At 39.7% G+C, this 20,567-nt stretch overlaps 2 protein-coding genes across 2 annotated transcripts; both read right to left on the reverse strand.

Annotated features, from left to right (window-relative positions):
* Positions 1-6,248: 6,248 nt before the first annotated feature.
* On the reverse strand, positions 6,249-8,025 carry LOC133816359 (uncharacterized mitochondrial protein AtMg00300-like). The gene is made up of 2 exons (XM_062248900.1): positions 6,867-8,025; positions 6,249-6,756 (listed from the first exon to the last, which is right to left on the reverse strand). The coding sequence occupies exons 1-2, from the start codon at positions 7,456-7,458 to the stop codon at positions 6,662-6,664; spliced, it is 687 nt and encodes a 228-aa protein (XP_062104884.1). The 5' UTR covers positions 7,459-8,025; the 3' UTR covers positions 6,249-6,661.
* A 3,201-nt stretch (positions 8,026-11,226) lies between these two features.
* On the reverse strand, positions 11,227-14,531 carry LOC133818627 (glutathione S-transferase DHAR3, chloroplastic). Its single transcript, XM_062251623.1, has 6 exons — positions 14,249-14,531; positions 13,718-13,808; positions 13,471-13,614; positions 12,655-12,772; positions 12,402-12,542; positions 11,227-11,520 (listed from the first exon to the last, which is right to left on the reverse strand). Exons 1-6 carry the CDS (start codon positions 14,469-14,471, stop codon positions 11,434-11,436), a joined length of 804 nt encoding a protein of 267 aa, XP_062107607.1. The 5' UTR covers positions 14,472-14,531; the 3' UTR covers positions 11,227-11,433.
* Between the last annotated feature and the right edge of the window lie 6,036 nt (positions 14,532-20,567).

Below are 20,567 nucleotides of genomic sequence, written 5' to 3' on the forward strand. Positions count from 1 at the left end.
GGAAAGCAATCTTTCGGGCAGGCCTTGTTAAGATTGGTGAAGTCGATGCAAGTCCTCCACTTCCCGTTCGGCTTTGGTACCAACACCAGATTGGCCAACCAAACAAGATACAGGGTCTCCTGAATGAAGATGATCGAGGACAAATTCTCGACTTCTAACTTGAGGCCTTCTACCCTCTCTGCCCCTAGAGGTCTTCGCTTCTATCAGATGAGAGTTGCATTTTCATCAATGTTTAGGGCGTGACGTATGACATTGCGGTCGATCCTTCATATCCGAATGAGACTAGGCTAGGACATCCTGGTTCTCTTTCACCCAGGCAATTATGGCAGCCCTAACCTCCGAGTTCAGGTTTCTCCCAACTCGGATTACTTTAGTCAATTCGCTGTCATAGATGCACACCTCTTCCACCTCCTCCATGGATTCTAATGCCCAAACTTCTTCTATCCGTTGATTCAATTCATCCTCCTCTCGGACCACCCTCTATGCTGGCTGTGGTGGTGGGATTGGATCAGCGTTTTCCTCTTCAAGAGGCTCTTCGCAGACCATGAAGATTGGTTGGGCGGAGATGTGATATCACTTTTGGGCGCTTTTTTGATCTCCCCGCACAATTCCCACTCCTCCATTATGGCATGGGAACTTCATGCAGAGATGACAGATGGAGGTGATGGTGCCGAAATCGACTAAAGCGAGACGACCAAAAATTACGTTGTACACAGTGGGGCTGTCCACCACTACAAAAGTGCAATATTTGAACGAGCCCTGAACCTCGTTCCCCAACGTCACGAGTAGTTGAATCTTCATCGGGAGCAATGAATCCCCATTGAAGCCGTAAATCTGTCTCGGGCATGAGGCCAGATCTACCTCTGTCAATCCAATTGTTGTGAAGGCCGGCTTGAACAGTACATTGACGGAGCTCCCATCATCCACCAACACTCGGGATACCCTTTTGTTGGTGATTTGGGCATCAATGACCAAGGGGTCATGATGCGGGAAATGAACGTTTCGGGCATCCTCTTCCGTGAACGTGATGGGCAGGTTCATCAACGTCGGGCGCTGGGTAGGAGTTTGGACCAAGGGACATACCTCATGGTCGTGACGAGCTCGCTGAGGTACCATTTCTGATCATTTCGGGATGGTCCTCCTAGATGCGGGCCTCCTGATATGGTGGCCACATGGGCATCTTCCCGTGGAGGCGCGATTCCGGGAGGATATGGCATTACGGGTCCAGGTGCTTACACTATTGGGGGCCCCTGGAGGGCCTGTGCTTCCAAACCGGTAGCGTACCCTCTCTGAGGAGGTCGGTATGATCCAGGTGCCCCTAGGGCCATAGCTTTTTTGGGAGCTACTGGCAGTTCCAAAACCCCTGTTGGCATCCTGGCCCATTGGTGGAGATTCCTCAGTTTGATCAGGTTCTCGATCTCATCCTTCAGCTGATGACATTCTTCGGTCGTGTGACCCATGTCCTTGTGGTAGGCGCACCTTTTGTTGGTGACCCTCGAATTCTTTCCTTCTTTAAACATGGGGGCTGGCTTCCGGTAATGGACCACGTTGCCTGTTGCTAGGTAGATATTTTCCCGGGTATCCACCAAGTTGGTATATTCCGTGTATTGGGGCTCATACCCTTTTTTCCTTTATTTGATGGCTCATATCGGTTCTGATTCTTACCCGATCTCTTTCCTCAGGAGGGGTTTATGCTTGCCTCAGCTCCTCCAGCTTGAGGTGGTTAAGCACCACCGGGAGTGGAACTATATCCGACGGGTGCCACTCCGTACCCGGAAAATGGAGCTGATGGAGCCGGAGCATACCCCGTTGAAGTAGGCCCATAGACCATCAGAGTCATGAATGGCATCCCAAGGGTCTTAGTGGATCCGGTCGTTGCTAAGGGGTGCCGAATAAATATTTGCCAGATACTGCCCTCTATATTCAGGGAAGGTTTGGGCGGTCGACTGGGTTGTTGGCTGCCACCCAAAGGCTTGGATTCGGGCCTCTTCCCAGTTGATGAAACCTTGGGCCCTCTTGATGAATTCGTCAAGAGTGACCACCTTGCTGCGCTACATATTGTCTGAGAGAGGGGACCCAGCTCTAATCCCGAACTGGAGAGCCACCAGGCGTTGACCGTCATCCACCTTAGTTTTTTAGGCTTCCTCCATGAAGCGTTGTATGTAAGCCCTAAGGGTTTCTATGGGATGTTTCTTGACATTAGCTAGCGCACTAACTTGCATGTCTACTTTATGGCTGCCGCGAACTGTTTATGAAATATTGACTGCAATTCAGACCAAGACTGGATCGATCCTGCCTTAAGTCTTTTCCACCACTCTTTTGCGGGTTCCGCCACAGTGATTGAGAAACATAGGCACTTGTCGTTGTCGTAGAAGTGAGATACAGTCATCAGGGGATTGTAGCAGGACAAGTGATCTCTAGGGTTTGTGTTCCCGCTATAGGCGGGTAGGTCCAGCATCTTGAACCCCTTTGGTAGCACAACATCTAGTATGTGCTTGGCGCATGGCTCCTTTTCTTCTTCTTCGGAATCGAAACCTCCACCTTCTTGTTTCTAGACGAAGCAGTTCATGACTCTTTTAAGAGCGGCCAGCTGCTCCATGAACTGTCTGGCCATTCCATCGTCCAAGGGGACTCTCTCGTTCCTCTTGTCGTTGAGGTTATTTCTCAAGTGGCCTCCTCGGGGGTGAATGTTTTCCTTGTGGGCCCTCTCGGGCGTTGAGGCCATCACACAAGTCTACTCAGGAAGTATCGTCTCCTGAATTGATTGCTTCCGGCTCTTCTCTGCGTTTTCGCCCTCTGTGATCCTTGTTCACGGAGGTACTGGGATAAAAGCATCGTTCATGTTCGTCCTATTTAGGGACGTTCCAGGGCTTAGTACCCTGCGATCGCTTCCCCAGTGGATCATTCGGATGATCCCATCCTGGGATAGGATTCATCCATTCTTTCCTAGGGAAATGCCCTGGGTCAGCCCCAGTTCTTGGAATGGGGTGAGCTTTCTTCTGGGGGTTTGTTTTTCCAACAGGATCAACCATTTTAGCTTTTCCTTTCTCATGAGCAGGATTTGATGGGTCGGCTCCAGGATGCGGGGATGGTCCCAGAGGAGGAATAGGGCTAGCGTCGCTTGGTACGTCAGTCCTGATAGGTAGGATAGGCGGTTGCGTTCCTAGAGGAGGAACAGCTGAAGAATTAGCTGCTAATCCTTTGACACCAATAAAGACTTGAAGATCCAGGAAGGACTCTTGCATTTGACGGGTGGCTTCTTTTTGTTCAACTATCCTGGCTTCTTGATCTTGAACCTGTTGTCTCAAGCGAACCACCTCTGGATCCTTCTGTTCAGGATCCATATCCTTCTCGTCAAGATCAATGGGGTTTTTAGCTTTGTGATCCTCATATTACCCTTCATCTTCCTTGTAATAGCCTTCGTCGTAGTCACCCCCATCTCCGAAGTTCTTAGAATCGTCGAGCAGAGGCCCCTGATAAGGTGTGTCCTCAGGTTGGTCTTGAGGAAGCGGTTGGTTGGATAATGGTTCTCCATTGTCTTGATGTTGCTGGTGAGCAGGATCGAACACGGTATGCCTAGTGTTCACCATTTTCTCAGATGATTGATATTGATACAAACTTCATTTAGCTCTCAATGAAAGCACCAAAATGTTTATCGAGGTTTTCGGAAACTAGAAATATATTAAGAAGTAAAAGATGAAAAGAAAGAATTAAAGATCAACAATGAGAGTTTTTACGTGGTTGGGGCGTTAATGAACCTTAGTCCATGAGTCAATAGTATTAGGCCTTAGAGAATTTTCAACAATGGAGTTTTCTACAAGCTTTAGCAGAGTAATTGCTTACAAGAGAAAAAATGGGATCCCTGCTACAGTGCACAACCAGCCCTATTTATAGGTATTCAAGCTCAGTGGACTTGGGCTGGATTAATCCAGGCCCAATAGGGATGTAATCACAATTTTCTCGTTAATGGATCCATAATACAAAGAATGTTACATAATAAAATGTAGTTAATCTGGGCCCATTGGGCCGACTCAGGCATGGCCAAGCCTTACAGCTGCCCATTGTACGTTAGCTCAGACTGGTCTGCGTGAGCTTCTAAGGGGATCCTGGGGGTAGGATCTATCAGAGTAGTGGCAGTACTGTTTCCTAGGAATAGTGTACGTTCCGTGCATATCCTCTTCTGTAGGTTAGTTGAGGAGACCAACTACCGGATTTCATGGGGACAGGTCAGAATTGGGGCTAGTTAGGCTTGCCCTATCCGAAAGTCTTGTCCGGGTTTGTTTACTAATGTCCTGGTTCGCTTACTCAAGTCCTGTTTCGTTCACCAGGACTCGGGTTCATTTTCCAAGATGGACATCGTGACACTAAGGATCTCTTCTGGATTCTTGATAAGGTCTATCTCCATCGACTAGTTAGTCTGCCACCTCAGTTGGCATCCCATAGGATATAGATAGGTCAGGACCGGGAAGATGAGTCAGGCTTGCATCTTAGTCACGGTTCCTTTGTTATGCGCGCGCCCATCGAACGTTGTTGGGCTCAATGGTGCTTGGGCTATCTGCGATTTCATCCTTCCCCATTCACCATGTTCAGGATGGGCCTGGACCTCTTAAGAGGGCCCACGGACCCTTTGGGTCATGCCACGTGTCACTGGTGGAAAACAGGGATAACAAATGGAAACAAGTTAATCTAGACAACAAATTCATTAAGCAAGGTTCTATTCTTCATCATAATTAAAAGATCGGTCACAATACCTTAATTGTAATTCATCACTCTACTTAGAATCTCAAACTATTAGGTGAATATCAATTCTAAGTTGATAATAGAACAATGCAAAACCCTAATTAGTGGCCATCTAAACAAGGTCTTACAAGATTCATAGCATTCAAATAGAAAAAAAAAATATAAGCAAATTAATATAAGGGAATGAAAGGAATAAAATTTATCAATGCATTCAAGATCTCATGTCTAGGGTTTTGAAATAACCCTTAACCTAAAATGAAACTACTCCATAATCTAATTCATGATCACAAACATAAATATTCAATGAAAATAAAGAAGTTTAGAGAAGAAAGAAAATCTAGATTGAAGAATATAGATGACGATGTCTTTTCTTCTCCTATGCCGCTCTAGACTCTAAAATTTGCAATCCAATGTTATTCTAAAAATTAACCCTAATACCTTTTATATCCCCTTGAAGAAAATTTTAATCTCTGGTCGCGGCCACAAGAGTCGATTTGGTGCATTTATCGGGCTCGGGCCGTGGCAAGTGGTTTATAATGGTCACGGCCACTGCGTTCTATCCCCCATGTCGTGGCCTGGAATAAGGCTGCCCGCGGCCAATGACCATTTTCAGCACACGTGCTTTTTTCTTCATTTTTTTTCGTGTTTCTTCAACTGCAGCCACTGATGGTATTTTAACCATAACTTCCTCAATCTAGCTCGGAATTGGACGATTCAAAAAGCGATGAAAATCTAAGAAAAAGATCTAAAACTTGTATTTCTAGAAAGATTCCAAAAAGAGCAATTGGAAAATTGTCAAAATCAAGTGTGCAGTTTCATACTTGTAATTCTGAGCTTAACCATTACATGTAAAAATCTAGAATTCATTATTTTTCATCCAAATGTCTTGGAAATTCTAAAAACACAAAATAAACTAATTAAACATATATAAATAAATAAAACAAGTGTGTAATCATAGAAGAATAATGAATTAAAAATAGACAAATTTAATACTTATCACTTGTCATAGTATGTCGAGATAGTAATGGAGTTGTCTGGGCGTATGTTGGGTGTCCAATGAAGGCCAAGTTTGGTCCTTTGGTAGCTGAAATCAATACCTTACTAAAAGGGGCAATTGTTGCTAGAAGAATGGGGCATAGCTCAATTGTTTTATAATCAGACTACCTCAATGCAATCAACCACCCCAAGAATAAAATATTCGAATGCCTTCTACTATGGTATGGTAGCTAGTGATATTCATGCCAAATGTAATGCTTTACCAATATTAGTTAGTCATTGTCCAAGGGAAGCTAATTGAATGGCTCACTCTATTGCAAAATTAGCTCTCTCTAAGGATTCTGATCGTATTTGGTGGCCTGGCTATCTCAATTATGTTGTAAACACTGCTTTGGATGATATTTAGTCTTGCTAATGAAATTATTCCCTTAAAAATGATACATTTTTATTGATTAATGAAAAAAAAAAACGTATCATTAATGAGGAATATAATTTGAGAATATTAATGAAAAAAAAAATATGGAAGAAGAAAAAAATAATAGAGCAAATAGACCCAAGGTACATTTTTATGTTTATACAAGTCTATGTCATGGTCAAATAGAATGACCCTTGATAGCAAGGTGTTGGAAACAGAAGGCTTTAAATATAATTTTTCCATCTTATCCCATAATCCTTTTGCCGTAGTCTCTGAAGTCAATTTCCTCCGTACTCCATTTGATAGGTACATGATTATGGTGTAGCAGGCCATTTCTTCTATCTCAGCTATTTCTTCAGGTTTCTTATCAGCCAGCAACTTCTGATCTCCAAGAATCTTGGCTACTTTCTGGTGTACCAAAATTCATTTAAAACTTTCTCTCCACAATGAGAAATCATTTGTACCATCAAATTTCGCAAGCTCGAACTTGGCCATGGTTGACATAGTCCTCTAGCTTGTGTTCTGTATCAGTTGTATTGCGGAAGCTCTAGGATCTTGAACTTTCTTCTCCCGTTTTGATCTGAAACTTGGCTCTGATTTTCCACCTGATTTTTCCATACTTTAAATTTTTCTAGACATTCATCTTTAGTCCTAAGTAAATATACCCAAGCACATCTAGAATAATCATCTACTATAGATAGAAAGTAATGCTTACCTGAGTGTGTTGGTATTTTGCTAGGCCCCCATAAATCCGAGTGAATGTACTCCGAGACTCCTTTGGTATTGTGCTTTGCTGCAGTGAATTTAATTTTATGCAGCTTTCCAAATACACATGCTTCACAAAAAGGTAATGCACAGGTCTTCAACCTGTCTATGCTTCCTTGTTTGTGAAGCTCTCTCAGCCCCTGCTCACTGATATGTCTCATCCGTTGGTGCCACAGAAGCATTCCACTTTCCTGAGTCTTAACAACAGATGCTTCAGCAATTACTACAGTTTCTCCTTCTAGTACATACAATCCATTAACTTTCTTCCCTTTCATCACTACTAGAGAGCCACTAGTGATTTTCAAGATGTCATTTGTAGACTTGTAGCTGTATCCATCATCTTTCAAAGATCCAAGAGAAATCAAGTTTCTCCTCAATTCTAGTATATGCCTCACATTTGTCAATACCTTGACCTCACCATTAAATTGTTTAACAGCTACCTTGCCAATGCCATAGACCCTGCAAGAAACATTATTACCCATTAGTACTTTACCACCATTAATTTCTTTATAATCAAAAAATGATTCTTGATTGGGACACATATGGAATGTTCATCCCGAATCAAGAATCCACTCCCTTGTCATGGCGGTTTTTGAGATGGAGAAAAGTTCTCCTTCTGAGACACATTCATCTTCTCCTTCTACTACAGCAGCTAAATCATTTCGAGACTTCATTCCTTGTTGGTGTTTGTTCTCATTATGAAATTGATTGTAGATGGGTCTTCTCTGGTCCTGGTTTGATCTGGACCCTTGTTGATTTCTTAACAGATTGCAAAATCTCTTGATATGTCCTGCCTTTCCACAGTGGTAACATGTTCTTGAATCCTTTCCTCTTGATTTAGAACGTGAGTGAAATGGTGTATGGCTTCTTGAAGAGCTTCTCTTTGTTGATCTTCCACGAACAAAGTAAGCTTCATCCTTCTTGGATTCTTTCTCCAACTGAAGTTCAAAATCTTTGGACTTCAATGCTCCAAGGACTCCATCTAGTGAGATGATATCTCTTCCATACTTTATTGCAGCTTTCACTTTTTGGTATGCCATTGGTAATGAGCGCAACAAGATTATTGCTTGGCTTTCCTCATCCACCTTGTGCTCGACATTTGCCAAACCTGCAATGATTTTATTGAATTTGTCAATGTTTTCATCTAAAGACATAACAAGATTCATTCTAAAACAACAAATGGACATTGCATATGTTGGAAGTCCAACTATAGTCAGTGGTGTCATTATCAACAACTGAAGCTGAGTTCATGGCCACCACCGAAGCATTCATAGAGGCAATATGGTTCAAGGAATGTTACAAGAGCTGAAGATGATGAAAGGTAAAGCTAAGATATACTCATATAGTCAATCTTCATATCACCTCTGTAAAAATCAAACAAACTCTAGAATTAAGACTCTTAGAACCGATAATGGCTTAGAATTTATAAATCATGAGTTTGACATGTTGTGCAATGAGTATGGTATCACTAGACATAGGACAGTAGTTAGTACTCCAGAACAGAATGGAGTTGCTGAGAGGATGAATCGTACTCTACTGAATAAGGTTAGGTGTATGCTAGTAAGTTCTGGGTTGTCTAAATCTTATTGGGGAGAAGCACTTGCCACTGCATGTTATTTGATAAATAGGAGTCCTAACAGATCTATAGATTTGAAAACTCCATATGAAATGTGGTATGGAAAAGCCCTAAGCTTGAAACATTTGAGAGTTTTTGATTGTGCAGCATATGCACACCAGTCCAATGATAAACTAGGCACTAGATATGTCAAGGGAATTTTTCTTTGTTACCCTATAGGAACTAAAGGTTATAGACTTTGTGCTAATCAAAATGGTAAGCCTAAAATTATAATTTCAAGAAATTTTATCTTTAATGAGCATGATTTTCCTCACTTGAAAGCTGAGATAGTTAGTGTTTCAAATGATGCAGGTGGAACAAGTGAAAGGAACATGGCTGAGTTTGAAGTTAAGCTGAGAAACTTTGAAGGAAATACTCAAGCTACTGCTGATATGAATGACCAAAGTGAATCTGAAACTGAGCTAGATGCAACAGAACAACAACCTGATCTATCTGCGTATCAACTGGCAAGAGATCGAGAGAGAAGAGTTATACAATCTCCAGCAAGATATGCTGAAGCTGACTTGGTGGCTTGTGCACTTGCATCAGTGCAGCAAAAACAGAACATGGGATTTAGTTGCAAAACCAAAAGGTCAGAAAGTGATTTCATGTAAATGGATTTTCAAGGTGAAGGAAGGTCTGAGTAAAGATGATCCTTTGAGGTTCAAAGCAAGGCTCGTCGCAAAGGGGTTTACACAAGTGGAAGGAATCGATTTCAATGAAGTGTTCTCACCTGTAGTAAAGTATAAGACTATAAGATTGATGCTATCTCTTGCAGCACAACAAAATTTAGAAGTAGAACAACTTGATGTCAAGACTGCCTTCTTAAATGGTTTTATAGAGGAGGACATTTATATGCATCAACCACCTAGTTTTCAGGTGGAATCAAGCAACAAAAAGATGGTGTGCAAGCTTAGAAGGTCACTGTATGGACTTAAACAGTCACCACGACAATGGAATAAGAGATTTGACACCTATGTTCAAGACATTGGATTTGTTAGATCAAAGTTTGATCATTGCCTATACTACAAAAATCTTGAGCAATTTACTTCAGTTTTTCTCTTACTATATGTAGATGATATGCTCATTATGGGGAAGGACAAGACAGTGATAAAAGGCATCAAAGACAAGCTGAAAGATGAATTTGAAATGAAGGAGCTCGGTCAAGTCCAAAAGATACTTGGGATAGAAGTGACAAGGAACAGAAAAGATGGGATTCTGAATCTTAAACAAGCAAGTTATATTCAGAGGGCACTTCAGAGATTCAACACGCAGGATTCAAAGAGTGTTTCAGTACCTCTAGGAGGACAACTTGTACTTTCAAAAAATCAAAGTCCAAAGACTATCGAGGAGACAAAGGAAATGGAAAAAGTCCCTTATGCTATGGCACTAGGGTGTTTAATGTACATCATGGTCAGCACTAGACCAGACATAGCACATGCTCTAAGCATTCTTAGCAGGTTTATGTCCAACCCCGGATTAGAGCATTGGAATGCTCTTAAGTGGCTGCTTAGATATCTAAAGGGAACTACTGAGATGGGACTGAGATACAAGTAGATGGATCAGAAAGTTACACTTGAAGGTTTTGTAGATGCAGACTATGCAGCAAGTAAGGATAATCCAGCTGATATGGTAACTAAAGTGTTATCTGTGAACAAGTTTAAGCATTGCTTAAACTTGCTCAACCTTGGTAACTAATGCTGGAACTCTAGGGTCACTATCTCTACAAGTGGAATTCTATTTAGGTTGTGATTTGAAGAATCTAGGTGGAATTTGTGGGAGTAGTTTCTCCAAATCCCAACTAATTCTATTAATGGGTTGTTTGGTTCTCAATTATCATAACAACCTCATTAACTTTCAGTCCTTGGTCTATAAAAAGACATGTTGGATTCGCTTGTTAGGAGACACAAAAACAAAGAAGAGAAAGACAGAGAAAATTCAGTTGAAACAGCAGAAACACCAGATTAGAGAGAGAGAGCTCAAGTGTGGAAATCAAGATTGAGTATTGAAAAAGGTTGTGAGGGCTGGGTTTGGGGAACTGTATTGAGAAGCACAACTGTTGGGAAAGTGCTTGCTCAGGGATTGAGAGGAAAATACCTGTGTGATTGAGTGTTTAGAGAGTTTGGTCCAAGATTGTTCCAAGAAATTCCATTGAAGTCTTGTACTCATTTCGTTGATTGAATAAAGAAGAGATAGTGGTTCCTAAAACTGGATTAGGTTCAAAATCACATTGATCTTGTTCTGAACTAGTATATATACTTGTGTTGATTTATACTTTCATATTTTTCGTTTTCTAATTATTTGATAATTAATCTTACTGATTTGTGTTCTTAGATTCATCTCTAATTTACCGAGATTCATCTGAAGTTCTTGAACTGAGAAATTTATTCTCATTTCCAACACTAGGTAAACAACTACAATTGGAACTTGGATGGATACTTGGGTTGGGTTGCTCCACACACATTGAAACACATATCAAAATTCCAATGCCATCAGCTATTATGGTGGTGTTTAATAATTTTTTAGATTGAAATGTACAGATGAGGATATATAAATATAAATGTATACACTAGAAAGTAACTAGACAGGAACAAAACATGTTGGTAATATAAATTCTCCTTTTATAAATTTTATTTGAAGATACAAAATTTTATATTTAGTAAAATAAATTATAAAAAATATATACACCACAATATAAGAAATAAATCCTCACACCACATTGATTGTTTTTTTTACTAAAAAGCCAAAGATCAACAATAACAACAATAATAATTAAATAAATGTATATTTTGTTTTTTGAAAAAAATAATGAAACAATAGCACGGATCACGGTTTTATTGCCTAATTTCAAATAAATATACTTTTGTTTTCTCATATTTTATAAAACACATTATAGACAAATTTAACCCACGACCTTTGGACGCCAACCCGCTATAACATCCTCCGGCAGTGCACGTGTCTTAGTAAATGAATCCTTTGAGAACATGTTCTGCATGAAAGAAAGTCAAGATCACTACATACATACATCACCACATATATGGACATAAGAGTAATTTGTGCCATATGCATAAACATACAATAAAAATATTATGTCAAACTTCTTACAATTAGCTTGACATTAGTGGAGCTAAAACTTCAAAAGGACAGATTAGTGATTGACCAAAACGTTAATAGAAATTAAATGCATATGAACGTAGATTACATGTAACCATGCAAGTTCTGTAAGAGATGAAAAGTTGGCTCATCTAAAAATGCAACCATTTCAATAGTTGAGTTAGTGGTAAATATGTCAGCTTAGAATGGTATCAAACACATTTTCTCCCTGATTTGAAGCTTGAGAAAGAATATTTCATACTGCTCTGACAAAATCCCATATTTTATGTACGCTGCTAATAAAACACACTAAGTCTACCAAACTCAGCTGGATTTGGTAGTGATATAGCTTTATGTAGCTGGACAGTGAGCATGTAATATGTGTCAGATCATTCGGGAGTTTTAACATTATTCCAGCTGTTAGTTTTGTGGGGCGTGTGTATTTTCTGTTTTGGAGGGAATTATAATCATCACGTTATTTATATTGAGAGCTTCGCTCAAGGAAAGAACCAGGCTTTAAAATTCCTGGGTATCAAATGCCATAACTCTCCTTATCATTCATTTTGTGCCTTGGTATATTAATTGCACAATGACGAATTCCTAATTCAATTTTTAGTTTGAAAAGTACAAACAAAGCAGATTACTTGAATGAAAATAGAAACAGTAATTTTACTTGTAAAAATATGAAGAAAAGGGGAGGAAAGGAATTAGTGGATTCTACAATACAGTTCGTAAACACATTAATTATTAAAGTTCTAATAAACATATAGAACATACCTTCATGTATGAATTCACATATGGAAGGGAATCTGGAACAGACCAATTTTTATAATGTCCCAGAGCAATTTCTAGATGATACAGCTTGGGTGAAAGGGCCAAGTCAGCAGCAGACACATCTTTCCCATTGATAAAAGGACCCTTCAAAGAAGAAAAGAAACTCAATTATAAATGAGAGGCAGAACTCAGAATGCAGTGGTGGCTGAAAAAAAAGAAAGAAAAAGAAAAACAGAAAAAAGGGAAGAGATCTCACATTTTCTTTGAGATAATCATTGAAAGAACTTAGTTCATCAAGTAATGCCTGCTCAGTTCCGTCATTGGGGTCTTTGCTTTTAAGAAAGCCAATAAATGTAGAGAAGATCTTTGAACCCCTAAAAAAAAATACATACAGATAATGAAATAGAGGAACCTTTACTATAATATAACAATAACCTGGAAATGCAACGAAAGAGTAGACTTAATTCTACAGTTGTTCGAAAGCAACAGAATACTATTGTTACCCCTCCACATTCCACAATACAAAAATTGTAAATGGATTGCATAACGTAAGTGTTAATCATAAAATTATGTAACCCTTGAACATAAATCCTAGACAATCTAGCTAATTTGAAAATGAAGCTGACAGAACACACATTTGAGCCAAACCTTCTATGTTACATTAGAAGTCATCGAGGAATTTTCAATGGCAGGCAATGTTCATAAATAAATTTGGAGTCTTAAAACATTATACACCTTTTGCATATAAAATATTCCATAGATTTGAAAACACATTCTGTACATAGCTTCAATGTAGTATTCTAGTAATAATTTAAAAAAATTCTTCCCAGAGAACATTTTTTCAATAATGCATGATTTTAATTCGAACGACTTATACTCCTTCTATTGAGATGTATTGAATTTTAAAAAATTCTAGTCAATTCTACGTACTGACATCTTGTGTGTGTCACTGATGTTACTTTAATGATATAGAAACCTTATAAAAGAAAGAAGGATTAAACAAATGTGAAATCTAACACGGTTCTTTGGGTATGGATTAAATCAATAAATCATTGCTAGTCATGGAGCATACACTGAAGCTTTCTCAGGTGGGGTTCCCAAAGGTGGCTGAGGGTACTTTTCTTCCAATGATTGTGAGATAACATCTGAATCTGCAACCCACTTCTCCTCAAGCTTAATTACAGGAACTTTACCACCTGCGTTTATCTTTAAAAACCTAGAAACAAAATGAAACAAACAAACAAATTAACTGAAAAATTATTCGGGTCAGCTAGACATGTTAGGGGAGTTAACGAAAGGTATTGATTCAAAATAATCACCATTCTGGCTTGTTGGCCAAGTCTACCAACTTTAAATCATAAGGAAGATGTTTTTCCTCCAATGTTAGCAACACCCTTTGGCAAAAGGGACCTAGAAAATATAAAAAATACAAAAAATTAAGTCGATAAACCACCCCTATAAGTCCAATCATAAATCTAAGTTCAACTAATGTTACACAAATTCTTTCTCTCAATACGAAGAAATATACAAAACAATTATAACTATGGAGCCTTTATAAACATTGAAATTAACACAGGTCGGAATATATTCAATCCTAATTTTTCTACTCCTGCCTCACCAATTTTCACAAGCGGTTTATGCTGTCACTAATTTAAAAAATTAGTACTCAAGGCCATAATCCTTAGAACAACATATTTCAAATTTTCGATAGGTATGAACTAGCACTACAGATATATATATATATATATGTATGTATGTATGTATGTATATACATACATATTGAAGACTAAAATTCTCCCTCACTGTACTACATTTTCTCAACAACAAAACAAAAGAGAAAAATTACTTACAGTCGCCGAGCTTGTTAGGGACGGTAATGGAAGCTTTGACGCAAATTTCGAGAGGGGTGGGAGGAGCAGAGGCGGACATTGAGACAGAAAGGGGCCTGTTGGTTCGACTGTGGTAATTGGTGGTGGAGAACACGACGCCGTTTCGAACAGGTCGAAGGCAGTGGTGCTTGATTGTGGAGGAGAGCATAGCACAAGCTGTTGGTTGGAGTCTTGCGCTTGACATCTTCGGCTTTCAGTTAATTTTTTTCTTTTATTTTATTTTGAGGGTGATAGAGAGAGATGTCTGTGTGTGTATATATATGTACGAATGTATAATGTGAGGGAGGTGTTTTACTTACCTTTGTCATCCTTTACTCAAGCACTCATAAATCAACACGTGGCACTCGAAACTCACGAATTTAGCTTGGCCAAGGTTTTGAAAGAAAAAGATAAAGCTCCAATTCATGACAGTCGCGGCGGGCATTTGCTAGGACTGTCCAAATGTGCAACCTCAGTGTTTTTCTTTTTTTTTTCCCTCTCATTTTTTGCCCTTTTCCTTCTCCTTTTCCTTTTCAACTTACTGAGACACTAGAAAATATGCTTCTTTCTTCGGTCATTGATTAAGTATAATACAGAATGGCGGAGGTATTTTTCCCCCAACTAAATCTACTCATGGTCAAGAAGAGCAAATGCAAATTTTGGTATTCCATATGCGTGTTTTCGACATGGCCTCTGATTATTGATGAATGAAATGCGTGTTTTCGACAACTTCCTCAAATTTATTTATGAAAGGGAAAATTCTTATATTGGCAGAAAATACCCTCACAATTACCCTTTATCCTTAACGTGAATAGAGCACAATCAACTTAAGGACGATGTTTAGCTGCCAAATATTTGTAATTGAGCGTTCTTTTTTGAAGATCGTAGGAAATTCGCTTTTAATTAATGTAATCAACAATTCTAGCTATGCCTATCACATCAACAATAAGTTTAATCTTAAACACTTCAAATGCAATTTTCTATAAATACTAAGTATAATTCAAAAATTTACTTTACCTATTCGACGAAATCTTTTTCACTCTTACTTGTCTTCTTACTCTTTTGCCCCAATTTCATTTGAAAAGCCCTATCCTTTCCTCGAATTCTCCCAGCAATGGCTCTGAAGTTTGCAAAGATTTCTTCTAAACCACTGTTGACCATTAATTTGCTCAACGATACGGAGTCAGATAAAACGATAGAAATTAGATGAATTCAAGTCAAGAAGATAAATGACACAAGAATTCATGGTGGTTCGGCCCCAAATGATGGTAATGACCTACGTCCACTTATTGTTCTTATTAATGTAAAGGGAACCTGGGATCAGTAAATAAGGATTCACTGAGTTTCAGAAACTTAGTAATAGATACAAAGAATTATGTAAGAACAATTATTTTCTCTCTCAGTCTCCAAAGATCCCTCTCATGAGCCCTTTCAGTCTTATTTATATGATTAAGGATCTACCTATGGGCCGATGGACCATAATTACATTTAATACAAACATATCTGAATAATAATGGAAATTACACATTTTACATAAATATAAGATGAAATATCTCTAGAAAATATCTAGCATACTGGCAAGAATACAATAATTGGCAAGAATAACTAGCTTACAAGTGATCAAAGATTGATCTTACACTTGTAAGCTACCAGTCATATAATGGACTAGCCCTTATTCAAAAACTTATAAAAAGTAAAATTAATACAAGCCAATTCTTTAAAAAGAATTGTTCGTTGATAATACTTGTGTAGGTGTTCTCCATTCCAATAGTAAGGAATGAGACCTCCATTTAAGCAAGCAAGTTTATATGTGCCTGGTTGAAGGATTTCTTCAATCTGATACGGACCTTCCCAGTTTGGTCCGAGCACTCCGGCAGTCTGATCGCGAGTGTTGAGAAAAAATCTTCTAAGTACCAAATCCCTTACATTAAACTCTCTTTCACGTACTTTAGAGTTAAAATATTGAGCGACCTTTCGTTGGTAAGCTGCTACTCGAAGTTGAGCTTGCTCGCGCCTTTCATCAACTAGGTCCAAAGACTCCATAAATAATTGGTCATTAGTGCTCTGGTCGTATGATAGCCTTCTATGTGACAGTGGATTTAGGTCAACAAGCAACATGACTTCATACCCATAGGCTAAGGAAAATGTCGTATGGCTTCTTGTTGTCCAGTGGGATGTTCTATACGACCAGAGTACTTCTGGTAATTGTTCTGGCCATGCCCTTTTTGCTTCTTTGACCCTTTTCTTTAGTGTGTCCTTCAGAGTCTTGTTAATGGCCTCGACTTGTCCATTTGCCTGTGGATGAGCTACAGATGAAAAACTTTTTATAATTCCATGCCTTTCGCGGAAATCAGTGAAAAGATCATTGTCAAATTGTGTGCCATTATCTGAGACAATTTTCCTTGGTAACCCATATCGACACACGATATTCTTGACAACAAAATCCAAAACTTTCTTGGTCGTTATTGTTTCTAGTGGCTTAGCTTCAGCCCACTTTGTGAAGTAGTCAACATCAACTACTGCATATTTGACATTCCCTTTTCCTGTGGGTAAAGACCCGATCAAATCAATCCCCCATATTGCGAACGACCATGGGCTTTGCATCTGTTTGAGCTCATTAGGGGCTGCTTGTGGTATCTTTGAGAATCTTTGGCACTTGTCACATTTCTGAATGAAATCCATAGAATCCTCATTCATGGTAGGCCAGAAGTACCCATGCCTTAAGATCTTTTTCGACAAACTCTGCCCCCTAGCGTGATCTCCACAGAAACCTTCGTGGACCTCTTGTATCAGTTCCTTGGATTTCTCCTTAGAAATATACCGTAACAAAGGCAATGAGTATCCTCATCTATACAAAATTCTATCGACCATAATAAATCGATTCGATTGTCTTTGAAGCATCCTCGCTTTGTTTCTTTCTGCTGGCAGCAATCCTTGTTCGAGATATTCGATGATGGGTGTCATCCACGTGTCTGTCGCTTGAGTCACTAGTGAGGATTCTTGTATCTGAATGCTTGGTGCCAACAAATGTTCAACTGGTACTATGCTCAAGGCGTCGGCATCTTTCGCACTTGCTAACTTGGCCAAGACATCAACATTTGAATTCTGATCCCAAGGCACTTGTTGGAGAGTATACTTTTCAAATTGTGCCAACAAGTCCTTTGCTTTATTCAAATAAGAAACCATCTTGAGACCCCTAGGTTGGCACTCTCCCATAATTTGATTAACTACTAGCTGTGAATCGCTATATATTTCTAGTGATTTTATACCTGTATCATTAGCTAGTCTTAATCCTACGAGCAGAGCTTCATACTCGGCTTCATTGTTGGACACTGTAAAGTTAAATATGATTGCACAATGGAACCGATGTCCTTCGGGCGCGATCAAAATCAAACCTGCTCTTGCATTGTGCCCATTAGAAGAGTCGTCTATGAACAACTTCCAGGCAGGAGATTGATTTTGACTTTTAGTTTCTACTATTGGTTCACTAACTGGGAGTCCGGTGAATTCTGTGACGAAATCTGCTAGAGCTTGTCCTTACACAGCTTCTCGTGGAGAATAAGAAATTTTGAACTGCCCTAGTTCAACTGCCCATTTTAATAACTGACTAGCGACTTCTGGTTTTTGCAAGACTTGTCGTAATGGCTGGTCGGTGAGTACCACGATGGGGTGAGCTTGAAAGTAGGGTCGCAACTTTCTAGAGGCCATAATCAAGCAATAGGCCAAATTTTCTATTGGTGGATACCGTAATTCTGCCCCCACTAGCCTCTTGCTTACATAGTATACCGCTTTCTGAATGTTGTCTTCATCTTTGATTAAAACAACACTAGTAGCATACTCTGTGATTGCCAAGTAGATGAACAAAGTTTCTTCTTCGACCGGTTTGGAAAAAATCGGTGGTTGCAACATGTGGGATTTTATCACTTGGAAGGCCTGCTCGCATTCTTCTGCCCATTCAAAATTGTTGTTGCCCATGAGTAGATTAAAAAATGGAACACACTTGTCCGTTGACTTGGATATGAATCTACTCAGGGAAGCAATTCTTCCAGTTAGGCTTTGAACATCTTTAATCTTGGCAGGAGACTGTATCTTGATCAGTGCCTGATTTTTTTTTTTGGATTAGCTTCGATTCCTCGTGAATTTACTATGAATCCCAAAAAATTTCATAATCCAACACCAAAGGAACACTTGAGAGGGTTCAGCTTCATCAGATATTTGTTCAAGATGTTGAAGCATTCTTGCAGGTCCTTGATGTGTTCTTCGGCCTTCTTTGACTTAACCAGCATTTCATCGACATATACTTCCATGTTAACGATGATCAGCTCTTTGAACATATGGTTGACCAGTCGCTGATAAGTCGCACCAGCATTTTTCAAACTGAAGGGCATTACTTTATAACAGTAAAGTCCCGTATCTGTTCAAAAGCTAGTGTGATCTTCATCGGGTGGATGCATACTGATTTGATTGTATCCAGAGTATGCATCAATGAACGATAAAATTTCATGCCCTGATGTAGCATCGACCAGCTAGTCGATTCTTGGAAGTGGGAAACAATCCTTCGGGCAGGCTTTATTAAGGTCTGTAAAATCCACGCATGTCCTCCACTTTCCATTCAGCTTGGGAAATAGTACAGGATTAGAGACCCAAGATGGATAAAACGCTACCCTGATGAATCCATTCTCTCTCAACTTCTCGACTTCTTCTTTTAGGGCCTTTGATCTGTCTTTGTCGAGCAGCCTTCTTTTTGTTGCATGGGTAGAAAGTTTTTATCTATATTTATGACATGGTTGTTCACCACTGGGTCTATCCGAACCATATCATTATGCGACTAGGCAAACACCTCCTGGTGCTCTTTCAAAAATTCCAACATTTTGTTTTTTGTTGTTGTCTCTAAGTTTTTACCAACTTTCACAACCCTGGTCGGATCTGCCTCTTCTAGTTGGACCTCCTCAAGGTCTTCCACGGGTCCAACATTCTCTTCAAAATCCCCAAAGCGAGGATCTAAATCCCTATCCTCACTTTGGGAAACACCCTATTTGGTGACTTGTTCACCTGATTGGTCTTGTATTTCATTTGTCACCATCAACCTTTTCTTGGTTTTTTCTCCTAATCTGCCTTTTTTTGCTTTTATGATCGAGGAGTTATAACATTCCCAACACGCATCCAATTCTTGTGTCAGTCGGAAACTTCCTGGCCAGATGCCATACTGAGGTCACTGCCCGCAGATTGACGAGAATGGGCCTTCCAATCACAGCATTATATGTAGAAGGACAATCAACTACTATGAAAGTAGCGAGTAATGTCTTATTCACAGGTGTAGCCCCTGCTGTGACTGGAAGCCTGATTGACCCAGTTGGCGTGAGTCCTTCGCCAGAAAAACCATAAATGGTTTGGTTGCATGGTTCAAAATCTTGCACTGATAATTTCATCCTTTCTAGTGAAGATTTATACAAAATGTTGTCCGAGCTTCCTGTATCCACCAACACTCGCTTGACCATCATGTTGGCAATCTGAACATCCACGACCAGAGGATCTGAATGGGGAAATCAAACATGCTGAGCGTCTAGCTCGGAGAAAGTTATTGATTCTTCCTCTGTTCGAGTTTTTTTAGGAGTTCGCTCCTCGACGTTTAGCATTTCAATATCCTGATCGTGACGTAAGGTTCTGGCATCCATTTCTCTTACCTTCCCACTTTCACTTGCTATGTGTGGTCCTTCACAGATGGTCAATAATGTACCAACAACTAGAGCTAGTTGTAAAGGAGGCGAGCGTTGGCATATAGGTGCCTGCTCGTTGCCTCCTTGAGCCTCTTGCTGAGAACCTCCAGCCATTCGCACATACCTCCTCAAATTTCCTTGTCTGATAAGGAACTTAATTTCATCCTTGAGCTGGTTGCACTCGTTGGTGTCATGGCCATAGTCATTATGAAAATGACAAAACTTGGTAGTATCTCTCTTGGATATATCTTTCCTGATTGGGGCTGGTCGCCTAAAGGGAACAGTAGTATGACTTTCCTGGTATACCTCCACTCGGCTATCGACTAGGGCTGTGTAATTGGTGAACCTTGGCTCGTATCTATTCTGTTTCGGGCGCTTGTTATCAGACATTGTCGGCTCGTGGTTCTCCCTTTTGCCCCCATTATTGCCATTATTTTTGTCATTGCCATTGGTTTTCCGTGATCCATTGGCGACTTTGGTGGGATCTTCTTTCTGGCCCTAGTCATCTGTGGGAGACTTTCCTTCATTGGTGATGGCCTCCTCGAGCTTGATATACCTGTTTGCTCAATCCAAAAATTCATGAG

The sequence above is a fragment of the Humulus lupulus genome, chromosome 2, assembly GCF_963169125.1.
Source record: "Humulus lupulus chromosome 2, drHumLupu1.1, whole genome shotgun sequence".
In the NCBI taxonomy this organism is placed as follows: domain Eukaryota; kingdom Viridiplantae; phylum Streptophyta; class Magnoliopsida; order Rosales; family Cannabaceae; genus Humulus; species Humulus lupulus.

Coding starts and splice junctions, on each gene's coding strand:
- LOC133816359 (XM_062248900.1), bottom strand. CDS start 7,458: ATGTGTCCCAATCAAGAATCATTTTTTGATTATAAAGAAATTAATGGT. Junction 6,757..6,866: donor CAAAATACCAACACACTCAG/GTAAGCATTACT, acceptor TGGAAAAATCAG/GTGGAAAATCAGAGCCAAGT.
- LOC133818627 (XM_062251623.1), bottom strand. CDS start 14,471: ATGTCAAGCGCAAGACTCCAACCAACAGCTTGTGCTATGCTCTCCTCC. Junction 13,809..14,248: donor CCCTAACAAGCTCGGCGACT/GTAAGTAATTTT, acceptor TATATTTTCTAG/GTCCCTTTTGCCAAAGGGTG. Junction 11,521..12,401: donor ATGTGAATTCATACATGAAG/GTATGTTCTATA, acceptor TCTTTCATGCAG/AACATGTTCTCAAAGGATTC.